Source organism: Netta rufina (assembly GCF_964035555.1).
Source record: "Netta rufina genome assembly, chromosome: 2".
NCBI classification, from domain to species: domain Eukaryota; kingdom Metazoa; phylum Chordata; class Aves; order Anseriformes; family Anatidae; genus Netta; species Netta rufina.
Genome location: NC_140124.1, coordinates 62,252,049 through 62,264,985, shown reverse-complemented (window position 1 = coordinate 62,264,985; position 12,937 = coordinate 62,252,049). Strand labels below are relative to the sequence as shown.

The window sequence follows — 12,937 nt, the reverse complement described above, 5'->3', positions numbered from 1 at the left end:
AGGATATGGCAGCTTCAGTGAAACTTCACAAGCTAGGAGAGATTTTCAGAAGCCCCAGCAAACAGCTTCCACATCACTGATGTACAGTTTAACGTCTTTAAGATGCACACAACCCAAAAGTCCTGTTTTCCAGTAAGATTTTGGCTGGTTTCAGCTTACGGTGAACTCGGGCTGTGGCAGAAGGCGGGCTGCGTGCAGCGCTGGGTGGAAAGCAGCTGAGGAAAGCATCGGCAGGCAAGTTCAAGTCTGGGGGCTGCACGCCTGTGCCTCTAGCTGTGTCTACCTGTGCACACGCATTTTGTATCCTGAATAATACTCCCACCCGCTAAGTAAGCGTTTTGTGATTGTGAAGAGAGTCGTGAAACGCTTTTCGTATAGTCATTGAAAAAGATTTTCGTGCACAGAAATCATGCGAGCATCCTTTTGCAAACCACTGAAATCCGCTCCTCCGCTGTGAAGTAGCTGGGCTGGAAAGAGAAAACTTTGCACTCTGATTTCGTATTTTGTTATTTTCATGTTCAAGGCGCGTAAAGGAGCTTCTCCGAGCCTCTCCATCCCTCCACCGCCAGCCTCTGGGCTCAGCCCTGCGGCGGAGCTCAAGGCGGTGTCCAGCCGACGGGGTACCCCTGCCGGGGGGGGGAGGAACAATTTCCTCGGGTTGTCTCAGGCCGGGAAAACGGGTTTCAATCCGATTTTCCCCGCTTTCCCGGCGGCTGCGAGGTCCCGCAGCACCCGAGTCGGCTTCTGGGGGCTGTTCCAACCCGGACCCAAATCTACCTTGCTTTCGTCTGCGTGGAAATGTCACGCTCACAGCAAGGGCCAGGCTTACAGGGGAAGCCCACAGCAGGTTTTCGGGGGATGTGGAGCGGCAGGGGAAGGGCGTGAAAGTGTCACGGAGCCCGGCTCCCACGCGTGTGCCTGCGGTGGCAGCGTCGGTAAGTTTGCAGGGGAATCGGGTTTGCTTTATGGCTACTCCTTGGGGTTTAGGGGTGTTTGGTGATCCCCCTGGCCGGGGGACTCCGTGTGTCGCTCCGCCCGGCCGGTCGCGCTCTCCGCGGACAAAGCCGTCTCCCCCTCCGGAGTGCAGCAGCCCGCAAAGTGTGAATAATTTTCAGCGAGGAGTTACACTAAATGGGAAAGCTTTTAGCACATTATCCGCTGGCAATTGGACTATAATCTAATTGTCAGCCCTCGGATCTTAATAGAGCCTTTCTCTTTCCGCCGGCGGATTTGCATCTGGGAGATACCTAATGGGCTTAAAATGTCTGGCATTTTGCTCCGGTAAACCTTCTCGGGGCGGGTGACATTGAGATGTTTTTGCCCTGAGATGGGATCGCGGTTACCTGGGCATCCGAGGCTCCTTTCGTTGGGGACACGGCGAGAAGCGGCGCTGGCAAAGGGCTTGCTGCGGGGCCAGGGGGCGAGGAGCCGGGGCGAGTCCTGCGGGGGGAGCCCCGCACGCATCAAACTCGGGGGGCGAAGGAGGAGGCAGGGGGTGAGCCGGGAGCTGCCGGTGCCGCTGAGCCGGGCGGTCCCGCAGAAACTGCGCTCTTGCGACGGTGTCCGAGGGAATAAACCGTGGTTTTTTTTTTTTTTTTTTTTTTACCCAGACCGAGCTGTTTGCATGGAAAGGAAATGGGAAAAAGAAAAAATGAAAGAAAAAAAAAGAAAGAAAGAAAAAAGGGAAAAGGAAAAAGGAAACCCAAGCATCAATAAAAAGGAGCTGCCCGACGCGTTGCCGGGCGGGTGCATGCGGGTTTCTGCTCCCCATGGCTCCTTCTCGCCGGGATTTTGGGAAGGGAGAAGGGAAAGGGCCGGCAGGAAGCGGTGCTCATCGTACCGACGGGCTGAGGTTGCCGCTTTTGCTTTCCAGGGATGAGGGAGACCTTTCGGGGGGGGGCTCCCCAAAACCCGGCGGTGGAAGCGAGATCTCGCCCTGGCGAAAACCCCTCGCTAGGCGGGCGCAAAGAGGTGTGCAGTGACCTCCCGCTGATTTGGCGTTGCTTTGGGACTTTTTTGGTTTTGCTTTGTTTTGTTTGTTAGTTTGTTTTGCCAGAGCAAACGCAAAAGAGGGGGAAAAAAATGAAAAAAAAGCGCGTCCAAGAGACGGGATGCAACAGAGGGCGAGGGGCAGCGAAATGGCTCTGCCGTGCCACGCTGCCAAACACCTGCGTTTGCTGCGGAGAAAAGCAGCTCCCGCAATTAGAGCCAAGAAGCACCTCAATGAATGGGGTCCGCAGAGGGCTTGTACCTCGTCCCCCCTCGCGACCCCGGGTCCCCGCGTGTCCCTGCTCGTCCCTGGCCGGGAGGGGGGTGCCGGGGCCGAGCCCCTTGGGCTGCCCACGGGAGGGGGTCGGGGGGATGCTCTGCACATACCGACCAGGCTCATTTCCCTACCGGAGCGAGGGAAAAGCAAGAAAATTAAGGTTCTCGTGGGGCAGAGGGAAAGCTTGCCCGAGGAAAAACAGCCGCTTTCTCTCCCTCGTGGATGGCCCCCGTTTAAAATAAAACAAAACGAAGCCCCCCGCGGGTTTTACTTGTAGGGTCCGAGCGGGGACCCGCCAGCCCCCCGGCCGGCCCTGTCCCGGGAGGGGGGGAAAGGCAGACTTTTGGCGTTTCTTTGTCGGGTGCTTGGCTGCGGGTTAGTGGGACAACCCAAGGGCAATGGGGCATCGCCCCGGCGGGCTGATGCGCACCCCGTCCTGCCTTCCTTGGCAGCCCCGCGGGACGGGAGCCGCGCGACCCCCGCCCGGAAGACGCCGGACAGCTGGAGGGCGGCTTTCTTTTCTCTTTTTTGGGGGGTTATTTTTATGAAATGGGTACTGGCGCCCCGCTTGCTGCAGGATATCGCTACAGCCAGCTGATTTCTGCGGGAACCGAGCGGGCTCCTCACTCCTTTCGGAGAACTCAGCGGCTGCCATCCCGGCCTGAACCCGAGGAGCTGCTCCTCCGCGCTCCCAATTTAAAGACAGAATTTGGGGGAACCGGAGCCGCGGAGCCCCGCCATGCCCCAGCACCCCAAAACCCCTCGGGTTCTGCCCCCTTTGGGGCTGGGGAGGCACTCTGGGGACAGATTCTCTCTTGCTCTTGGGTCGTTTTAGAGGGCAAACCTTTTCGAAGCACTTCAGTTAAATTCCCCGGTTGTTTGTTGTTGGTTTTTTTTTTTTTTTTTGGTTGTTGGGCTTCTGTCGTTATTTGCGGGTGGGTGCTTACAGGACGCGTTTTAAAGGAGCACCGGGCTGCGGTGCGGGAAAACCAAAGTCAAGTGCGGGGGCTGGCAGCGGGGAGCGGGGCCGGCCGCCCCCTGCCCACCCCGCGGCGAGGCGGGCAGAGCCTTCCCCTCCCCTCCCTGCTCTTCCTCCTCCTCCTCCTCCTCCTCCTCCTCCTCCGCCCCCAGCTCCGCGGCCGCGGCCCTTGACGTGTCCCGGCGCCGATTGGCCGCTGCCCGATAGGATCTCGGCGGCCCCCGCGTTAAGGCGGGGGAGAGCGGGGCCGGGGGCGCACAGAGCCACCGCTGCTGCGACGAGAGGACACCAGGGGACCCGACGGGACCCGACCCGACGGAGCCACCCGGCCGACCGCGGGCCATGGAGTACACGGCGCCCCCCAAACCGCAGCTCTCCTCGCGGGCCAACGCCTTCTCCATCGCTGCCCTCATGGCGAGCGGCAGCCCCAAGGAGAAGGAGCCGGCCGAGAGCACCATCAAGCCGCTGGGTGAGCAAGCGGGGCCGGGAGCAGGTGGGGAGCAGGCTGAGGAGCCCCGCATCCTGCCTGGGGGACCCGCCTCCCCGCGGCCGGCAGCCCGGACCCCCCTTCCCAAAGCTTCGGCAGCCCCGGGACGTTGTCCCAGCACCCCCAGCCCTGCTGCCCCCCTGCAGAAGCCTCCCTCCGCCCGAAAAGCGACCCACCGGCTCCGCGGGTTGTTCCTCAGCCCCCGCAGCTCGTACCGTAACCCCCATGGTAGCCGCGGTCCTCCTCGCTGCTATGAAACAGGGCTCTCCCACGTCTCCTGCAAGTAACCCACGCTTTTAAAAAGCCAGGTAGGAGGGACTGCTCTGTGCCCTGCTGCACAAAAACTTGCTGCTCGGTGTAGGCTCGGGGAGACACTTTTAGGCTGTAACATCCTGGAGGATTTTTACTATAACTCCTCGCGCTTTTCGGGTAAGCGATTCGGCTTCAATTCCGTTTTCCTATTTCTATTTTTTTTTTCCCAATTTTCTCTTTAAAAAAACGTTAGCATCTCCTCCCTCCTCCAATTTCTGCGGCTTGTGGTCCTTGCACGCATCCAAGAATTCGCAGAAAACTACCAAAAAAAAAAAAAAAAAAGCAGCAACTTTTCAGGGCGCCAATGCCCAAGCTCACTTTCGGGCTTGAAGGAAGTTACGAAAAGCAAATCTCTGCGTGCCCGCTCCCCCTCACCATCTCGCTCGATAGACTTCGCATATTCTGGGGATTCATTGCAAACTTTTTTCTTTCGTCTAGGCGACAGTGTAGGCCGAACGTATTATAGTCTGCCTTTTTGACATATTAGCACGGTCTCCTGTTAAACGTGGCTACTTTTGCTCTTTTCTTTTCTCTCTCTCTCTCTCTCTTTCTCTCTCTCTCTTTTTTTTTTTTTTTTCTTTTTTTTTTCTGTTTTTAAGCACTCGTTCAGTTACTTTTGGAAATAAAAACCCAACTAACTTCCCCGCGCTATTCAATTAGAAACCCAAGCGAAACCAGTGCTCAGCTACTGTAAACTGGAGATTTGGGCAAAAATATTAAACTTTTGTGCGGCCGTTCGCGGAGCCGGCTCCCCCCCAGCTCCCTGCGGTACTGCCCGGCTTCCCGCGGCGGGCTCTTCCCAGATGGTTTCTGGGGGGTGGATGGATGGATGCGGGGCTGGGGGACATCTCCCCAAATCACCACCCCAGTTTTAATCAGGAGCACGGCTGTGCGGGCTCGCAGGGGACCCAGCCGAGCCATAAACGGCTTCTCGGTGGGAAAGAGCTCCTTGTCGGCATCCCCCGCTGAACGCCCTCCCTCTCCATCTCTTCCCCCCCGACTCCCGCAGAGCAATTCGTTGAGAAATCCTCCTGTGCCCAGCCTCTGAGCGACCTGTCCAGCCTGGACCCCCACGGGGATTTCAGCAGCAGCCCTTCCTCCCTGTGCACCGAGCCCCTCATCCCCACCACCCCCATCATCCCCAGCGAGGAGATGGCCAAAATCTCCTGCAGCCTGGAGACCAAGGAGCTGTGGGACAAGTTCCACGAGCTGGGCACCGAGATGATCATCACCAAGTCGGGGAGGTAAGGCTGGGCGAGCCCCCGGGCGGCTTTCCCAAAGCGGCGTCGCGGGAGGGGAAAGCTGAGAAAAAGTAATTATTATTATTTTTTTTTAATAGTAATAGTGCGGGGGCAGAGAGGGGCAGGAAAAAGAAAGAAGCACCCCAAAGCGCGGTTTTGGTGGTGGATCAGGGGGGTGAAAGCGGTCGGCTCGACCCTGCGCCCGGCGTTTTACGCGGTGCAATGCCGCGGACCCCTCGGCAGGGACGAGACCGGCTCCTGGGAGAGCTGAGAGCCTGGTGAGGGTTCCCGGCGCCCGGGCAGAGGTTTGGGTTTGCCCAGATTTTGCAGGAACGCAGCCCGGGGCGGGCAGCAGCAGCGCAGAGGAGAAAAAACTCCGCTGTGCGGACACGGGAAATGCGGGGTGGAGGGGAAAGTCCTTCGGGTCTTTCCCCCTTTTCTCGTTTGCAAGAGATGTGCGAAAGATCCCCAGCCGGATTTCTCGGCAGCTCAAACCGTCCGGTTTCTCCAGCAAGGCTTTTTGGGGCTGCGGCAGCCAAACGCCGTCTGGAGGAGCCGGGCGGCTTGTCGGGTTTTGCAAGCCCCGAAGTTCCTTGTTCCGAAAGTACTTTCCGAGGATTTTTCTAACTAGCCGGCTACGACGGTATTTTTTAAAAAAGAAAACGAATAAAATCGGCAGTTTGAAGCTCGATTTTTAAAGCTGTTTAAAGTTGTGTAGCCTTAGTTCTGGTCTACGGCAAAATATTACGCTTTAAGAAATCTGAATTTCGTCAAAATTTAAGTGCCGAAGGGAAAGCTTTGTTTTGAAAATGCCTCTCAGAAACACTGCGAGCTGGCTAAAAGAAGGTGCATCTAAAATTGGTGAGAATGTTAATTGAAAGATTTCTCTAGCCCTAGTATGTGTCTCATAAAAAAATTGAAATCAGCTTTTCTGTGGTGCAACTGTTTTCTGAAGTCTTTGTGTGCTGATAACTAACAGGCAAAAATACATTTATCCTTTCCTTTTCCACTTTTACCATTTTTCCTTTTGCTTCAAAGAAATCGTTTTGATTTCAAGCTGCTCTTTCTGTGAGGGACTGAGGATGCGATTTCTATCACGCTAAAGCAGAATCAATAGATATTTTCATTTTTTCCAGGTGGTTTAAATAGAGAACTCTTATTTGTAGCAGCTTTTCTGAAGCCCTCTTATTTCAATTCTCCTTCCACGTATTTATTTTGTGATTTGCCTTTATTTCAGGAGAATGTTTCCCACGATCAGGGTTTCTTTCTCGGGAGTGGATCCTGAAGCCAAGTACATTGTGCTAATGGATATAGTTCCTGTGGACAATAAAAGATATAGATATGCCTACCACAGGTCTTCCTGGTTAGTGGCTGGAAAAGCTGACCCTCCACTCCCTGCAAGGTTTGTAGATTTTAAAGCTGGTCTTTCTTTTCTTTTCTTTCCTTTTTTTTTTTTTTTTTTTTTTTTTTTTTTTTTTTGTCCTTTCAAGAAATACCTGCTATTATTCTTTCCATGCTGCTTTTAAACAGTGCTCTGAGAACTGGAGTCTGTGTCCAACAAATTTGATTGCAAAACTCTGGTTAATTTCTGTGCTGCAGAATCGGGCCTCATCTCTGCTTGAGGTTTGATTTATACTGAATATTCAAAGGCATACAGGATTTGGCTAAAGGCTCTTTTATGCACGTATGTATTTTTAAATGAAGTTTGTCTCAAAAAAAAAAAAAAAAAGAAAAAAGAAAACCAAACAAACACACATTGATTTGTCTCTTGGTTCTGCCCTCCCTGCTGCATTTTGACCTCCATATAATTTAAAGCAATCCAAATCCAAGCAGAAATACTATGCTACAGTGCAGCACTGTTTATGCTTAAAATTATATTATTTCTTGGAAAATGTATCCAATGTTTAGTAACCAATAATTTGATTCTTACTTTTAGTCATCTCTTACACAACAGGCAAAGTATGGATCAGTTCTACAGCACAGAGGGTTTTTTTGTTGAGGAACCATGAAATTTTCTGAGACTTTAGGGAGGGGAAAAGAAAAACCCCAACAAGTAAGCTCTTTTTCTAGACAGCAACACTGTTTCTGCACAGGAAGAAAATGTTGTAGAAAACTCATTTCCCAAATCATTTCCTTGCTGTCATTAAAGACTGACTCCTTTTGGCGTGGGGAAGCGGAGGCTTGCAGCACCAGGCTGCACGGCAGGAGGGCACTTCAGCGCAGACCCCCACTTCATCACGCTCAGCACAGCACTTCAATACGTACTTAAGTCCCCTAGCCCAGTAAGACTGAAGCACATGTCTCACGGCTTTGCTGAGTCAGAGCTGGAGATATGGAAATGTGGATGCCTCTCTGGCTTCAAAGAAACTCTTCTGGAGTGTGGAGGGCTCAGTGCAGGCACACAGATCAGCTCCAGGTGGCTTAGCCCGGGGTTAAGATCTTGCTTATTACGGAGACAGAAATTAGAAGTAAGAGAAGGAATGGCAGCATGGTTTATTTTTATTTTTATGCATGAGTGCAGGAACCAAATCCTGCATGTTTCCTCAGAGAAACAGCTCTACTGAAATCTTGCTGACTGCTGATCTCTGGAAGGCGACTCAGGGAAGTAAACAGAAAGTGCACACATAGAAGCTGTTATTAAAGACAGCAACCTAGGAGTTATGTCGGCTTTGTTTTCATGGCCAAAAACTTCTTCTTGAGATGTGGTTGACGTCTAAGGGCTTCATTTGAAGCATTATAATGGACACTGATCAAACCCCAAAGAATATAGATGGATCCTGCTCTGGAGGAGTCAGCATCAAAAGATAAAATAAGGGAAGGACAGAAATAGTTTCAGGGCAGGGTTGTCCCTTTAGTATTTGTCTGTTCAAGTGCTTTTTTGGGTTACGCTTAGTAAGGTCGCTAATCTGCATGCTGCCTGGCATAGATTAATTCGATGGAGAAATATTCACAAGAACTTAAGACAAGAGATTGATCCTTTGAAATAATTAGCAACTGCCCTACTAGCTGCTGTGGAGCTGGGGTCAAACCTTATTGGAACTGAATATTAATTATCACTGTGCTGTGGGAGCTCTGTAAGGTCCCTTTTGGGTCAGTGCCCCTCTGAGCAAATGTGAATCTCTGCTGTATATCCCCTTTCATTTTCAGGATGCTTAGCCAAAAGGCTATTGATCATGACACAGGCAGGGGTTATTTTTTTCTCTGTATGAATTACACTTACATAGGTGTATATGCACTTTCTCCCTCTTCTATTATTCAGTAAGAAAAGGTTGTCAAGAGGTAGAGTGCACCAGTGTTTGTGATACTGGTGTTGCTTCTGGAGTGTTAATGCCTCTTTTGAGGTGGGAGGCCTTGATCCTCCTCAAGCATCTTGAAAGGGGTTTGGTCCTGCTCCAGTGTCAGGAGCCCTTCGTGCGTTTATTGCTCACACTCTCTTCTCCGTGTACTTAGCGCCTGGCTGGCGGGACCGAGGTGCTTCCTCCCCACGCACGTCGCTGCCAACATCCACGTAGACACAGTGGTGTCTGTGGAATTATCCAGGAGTCATGTTTTGCATGGGTGTAAGACTTTGCAGGATCAAACCCGTTAGCTGCTTTGCTCTTTCTATTATACAAATAACTTTCAACGCCAAGACAACTTTTCTCGAAATTAAAAAGTATTCTGTGATTCTGTTTGAAAGATTAGCCCTTCAGGGAACTCACTGCAAAAAGCGGTTTTATCCCTGTCTTCCTGCTGTCAACATTTCAGACAAGTTTGTGTTGCAATGAACACTCGAATAAAAATACTTTTCAGAGAGTCTTTTGTAAATCTTCTAAAGTGCTATCTGGAAATAGATTTCCTATGTGATATTTTATGTTTGTTCTTCCAAATTGCTAAGACTGTAAGAAAGAAATGTCAGTTTAATAAGTTTCAGCATGTACCTTTACTCACTCTTCATCCTTTTTTACCTCCTTTCTTTCACTCAAAGTGTTTTTTATTTTTTATTCTCCCCACTTTATTTGGCCTGCTTGTAATCATTTATTTAATGAAATGGCAGTGTTTGGATGCTTATGGAGCACTATAAGGAGAAAAGTTTTAAAAGGTATTAAATTTTGAAAATTATCTCTTTGAGATATTAAGGTAGTTAAAAGCAATATACTAAGCAGCTTTAGGGCTTGTAGGACCAGACCAGCTGCTAAACTAAAAAGGAGGAGAGTGATGCAGCATTCCAAAACTTGCAAGAGGGAAGCTGTACCCAAACCTGGGCTATATCATGAAACATGAAATACCATGGACCGAATTCACATCCAAATATGGCTCCTAAAGCCTTTGTGGATTCGATTGAGCAACCCTTTACATCTGGCTGGCTGTAGGCAGCAGAACTGGTGTTTGCTTCTGGGGTTGTTTCGTGTGTGGTGCTGGAATGTGCACGTTTATTCCTCTGCTCCAGTCTCATCTGCTTCTTCTGCTTGGGAGGGCAATAGATTCAGTTTTGCACCCTCTTCTCCAGGGTGCTCGAGATCAGGCTGTAGGAGAAGTGCACAGGGAGTTGTACTTAGCCAGGTAGCATCACCCCTCACAGTGGGCAGGCAGCATGTTGGTACAGAAAGGCAAGGTCTATTAACACATTTATGTAACCAATATCCAGGTGCCAGTCTTTCAGTGACTTTCCTGTTAGCTCACTGCCAGCATCCAGGCAATTTGTAGTTTGAAAGCAGTGCCAAGCATTAACTGCATATGGTGTAAAACAATTGTGCTCAGTTTTAGACACACAAAGATCTTTACTCGCTCCCCAAGCGCATATTTGAAATAGTTTGGCTTTTTGGTCCCAATTAGCCAAACCTTGCTGAGCCTGACACTCTGTGATCACAGTAAACAGTATTAGCTATCCAGACATTCAAAATTAGGAGTCAGGCTCCAAAAAAAAAATTAAAAAAAAAAATATCACAAGGCTGGCTGAAAAGCTTCAGAGGCTGGAAGCAATACAGCTAGGATTGTTTTTTCTTTGCCTTAGGTAATTTGAGGCTTTAAAAATTCAAGTTTTTACAGTTTTCAACAGGAAGGCAAGGTTGATTTTCACAAAAGCTCTTAGGTTTTTGGATGCATCGTAATTTTTCGTGAGCCTTACACTATAATCGAGAGAGTCAGCAGCAGTGAGGTTCCCTGTATGTTAGGATCCCTGGCACAGCATCCCTCCTGTGGATCCAAAGCTGCGCTTTGTATCAATAGAAGGAAAACATCCTGCCCATCTGAAGCGAGCTGTGCTGGTAAAACTTCAGTTTCATTAGCAGGACTGTGCCTTGGGGATTCTGCTGGCAGAAAGGAAGAGCCCAAGATCAAATCTCTTCCCTCTTTGAGCAACAGAGCTGTGCTCCTGGGGGACTTTAGCTGGGCCGTGCCTCGATTAGGGACCCGTGTGGTCTATCAGACAGTTACGCCTCATCATCTAGCAGTTTTTCCATTCTCCTTTTGCCTAACCAAAAACATACTTCAAACAAAACAAAACAAATAAATTCTCTCTCTAACCCGGCGTCTCAGCACTGCCCCACTGCCTGATGGAAGAAATCTCTCGGTGTGGCCAAATACATCACCCGGAGAGAGGGAGCCAGGCTCTCAATGGATGGTAATGCACACCGACAGAAGCAGAATGAGTCTAGTTCGCTCTAAGCTGGAACTCTACTTCAGCACTTAATTCACTATCTTGAAAGCACGTTTGAGTTGTATAATTTTCAGCAATACATTATTCCTATAAAAACATTGTTCTTAAATATCCCAGTACTTTGTAATTAGTCTAGTCATAATGTATATATCATTCTATCTACATGTCTTCCAAGCTTCCTTTTCTTCTGCTTAATTTCCCAGGTTGTGGGTTGCTAATTACGGAGCTGCAATTAATTTTTTCATGTCAGACCACTGTGCTGGACTGCAGCCTTCCACCTCTTATAAACACACGTCACCACAGCCAACGTGTGATCGAGTGCAGGTTAAAATCATTATCACGGCTTAATGTTACATATAAAGAAAAATGCATTTTTATCTGCATTCCCCCATTATCTCTCTAATGACACCATGTTTTTTCTCTTGGAGCTGTAGTCATTGTTATTTTAAGTGCTTGTTAGTACAGCTGTAGGGAAGGACATGATCAATTTTTCATTTGGGAAAAGACACAACAGTGAATGTTAGTTAATGTCTCCATTTTAGATAACTAGATAAAATAATAGCTATGGTTAGAGAGCAATCTAGCACTTGGACACAGAATTCTTCATTATGTTCCAGTGAATTAAACAAGTCAAGTCATCTGCTTTACTGTCTTTCATTAATGGCCATATTTCAGGCGTTCATTCATTTGGGGAGATGGCATGTTTCTTGTTCGACTAGCAGAACTATATTATCCAGAACTCTCAGGAAATCCACTGCTGTGAAACCATTGCACATCCTGAGAGCAAAATCATACGGGCTTTGCTGCTTCGTGTGGAGGTGGTGCCTGCCCTCCAACCATGGGGAGAGGTTTTGATGTGCCGGCCTTTTCCCTGTGTCCTTCAGGCTGTACGTGCACCCAGACTCCCCATTCACGGGCGAGCAATTGCTGAAGCAGATGGTGTCGTTTGAAAAAGTGAAGCTCACGAACAACGAGCTGGATCAGCACGGCCACGTGAGTAACACTTCTGGTGGGAAAGGGTCAAGAGAAGCTGCAATCTACTGTCACATCCAGCAGGGAAAGGCTGCGGGTGGAGTTGAGCATCAAAGGGAGAGAGCGGAGGGAGGGGGGTGAGCTTTGTGCTGTGCTTCTGCCTTCACTTTGCTGTGACTTGGCAGCATGCTTTGCCACACATGCTGGCTAGCAGGCTCACATGCTTTTCCCTGTGTGCTTGGAAGCTCCCTCTCATTGCAGGCCACCTATTAGGGCTGGGCTCTTTGACTTCCAGACTCAACGCAGTGTGGGCATGGAGTCAGCAGAAAAGACTAATGGGACACCACAACAAGGGCTATGGTACGATAAAAAATGTGCCTCAGCAGCCCGTGAAATGACAGAGGGATGTCAGGAAGTCAAAGTGCCACAGGGTGGGCTTGGGCCCCTGCAGGAAACTGGTCCTAGCTCTCACTGGTACCAAGCTGGTGTCACAAGCCCCGGGGCTGGAGGCTGGTAAACGGGCTTGCAGGCTGAGGACGGGAGAGTTAAAAAGAAAGAGCGTAACTGCAGGGTCGGTAAATGAGGTGTCATGAAGGGAAGGCTCATTTTGAGCTCTGAAGCGTGGCAGGGGGGTAACTAACCTGTAAAGCAGAGTAATTATGGCATATGCGGTGTCAGCACGCCCTCCTGTAGCGGGCTGCTTATTGTTTTTTCTGGCTGTTTGAGGCAGTGGCTGTTTGCCTAAGCTGGGTTTGGTGCAAAGGCTTCTCATCTGAGAGAGAATTTTTGCTCATTTCAAGACCTAAAAATTGAACCATAGCCGTTTTCATTTAAAATACCTTCTAGAAATAAACAGTTAGTAAAAAAGAGGGGAAGAAAGAGAGAGAAGAAGAAAAAGGAAGAAAAGAAAGAGGAAAAAAAGGAGAAAGAGAGAAAGCCAGCTCAAACTAGATGTCTATCTGCTGTTCTTTTGTAAAGGTCTGTCTATGGATACATTTTTCTTGAATCCAGTTCCCACAACTGCTCCCTTCCTGACTAGCAA

At 49.6% G+C, this 12,937-nt stretch overlaps 1 protein-coding gene across 1 annotated transcript in view; it reads left to right on the top strand.

Annotated features, from left to right (window-relative positions):
• Positions 1 to 3,587: 3,587 nt before the first annotated feature.
• The window catches only part of TBX20 (T-box transcription factor 20), a gene marked incomplete at both ends in the record, with an annotated part of 32,831 nt that continues 23,481 nt past the window's right edge, over positions 3,588 to 12,937 (top strand). Inside the window, 4 exons of the mRNA XM_084281472.1 lie at positions 3,588 to 3,714; positions 5,054 to 5,288; positions 6,523 to 6,687; positions 11,808 to 11,916. Coding sequence (XP_084137598.1) covers positions 3,588 to 3,714; positions 5,054 to 5,288; positions 6,523 to 6,687; positions 11,808 to 11,916 — 636 coding nt within the window. The remainder of the gene's footprint in view (positions 3,715 to 5,053; positions 5,289 to 6,522; positions 6,688 to 11,807; positions 11,917 to 12,937) is intronic.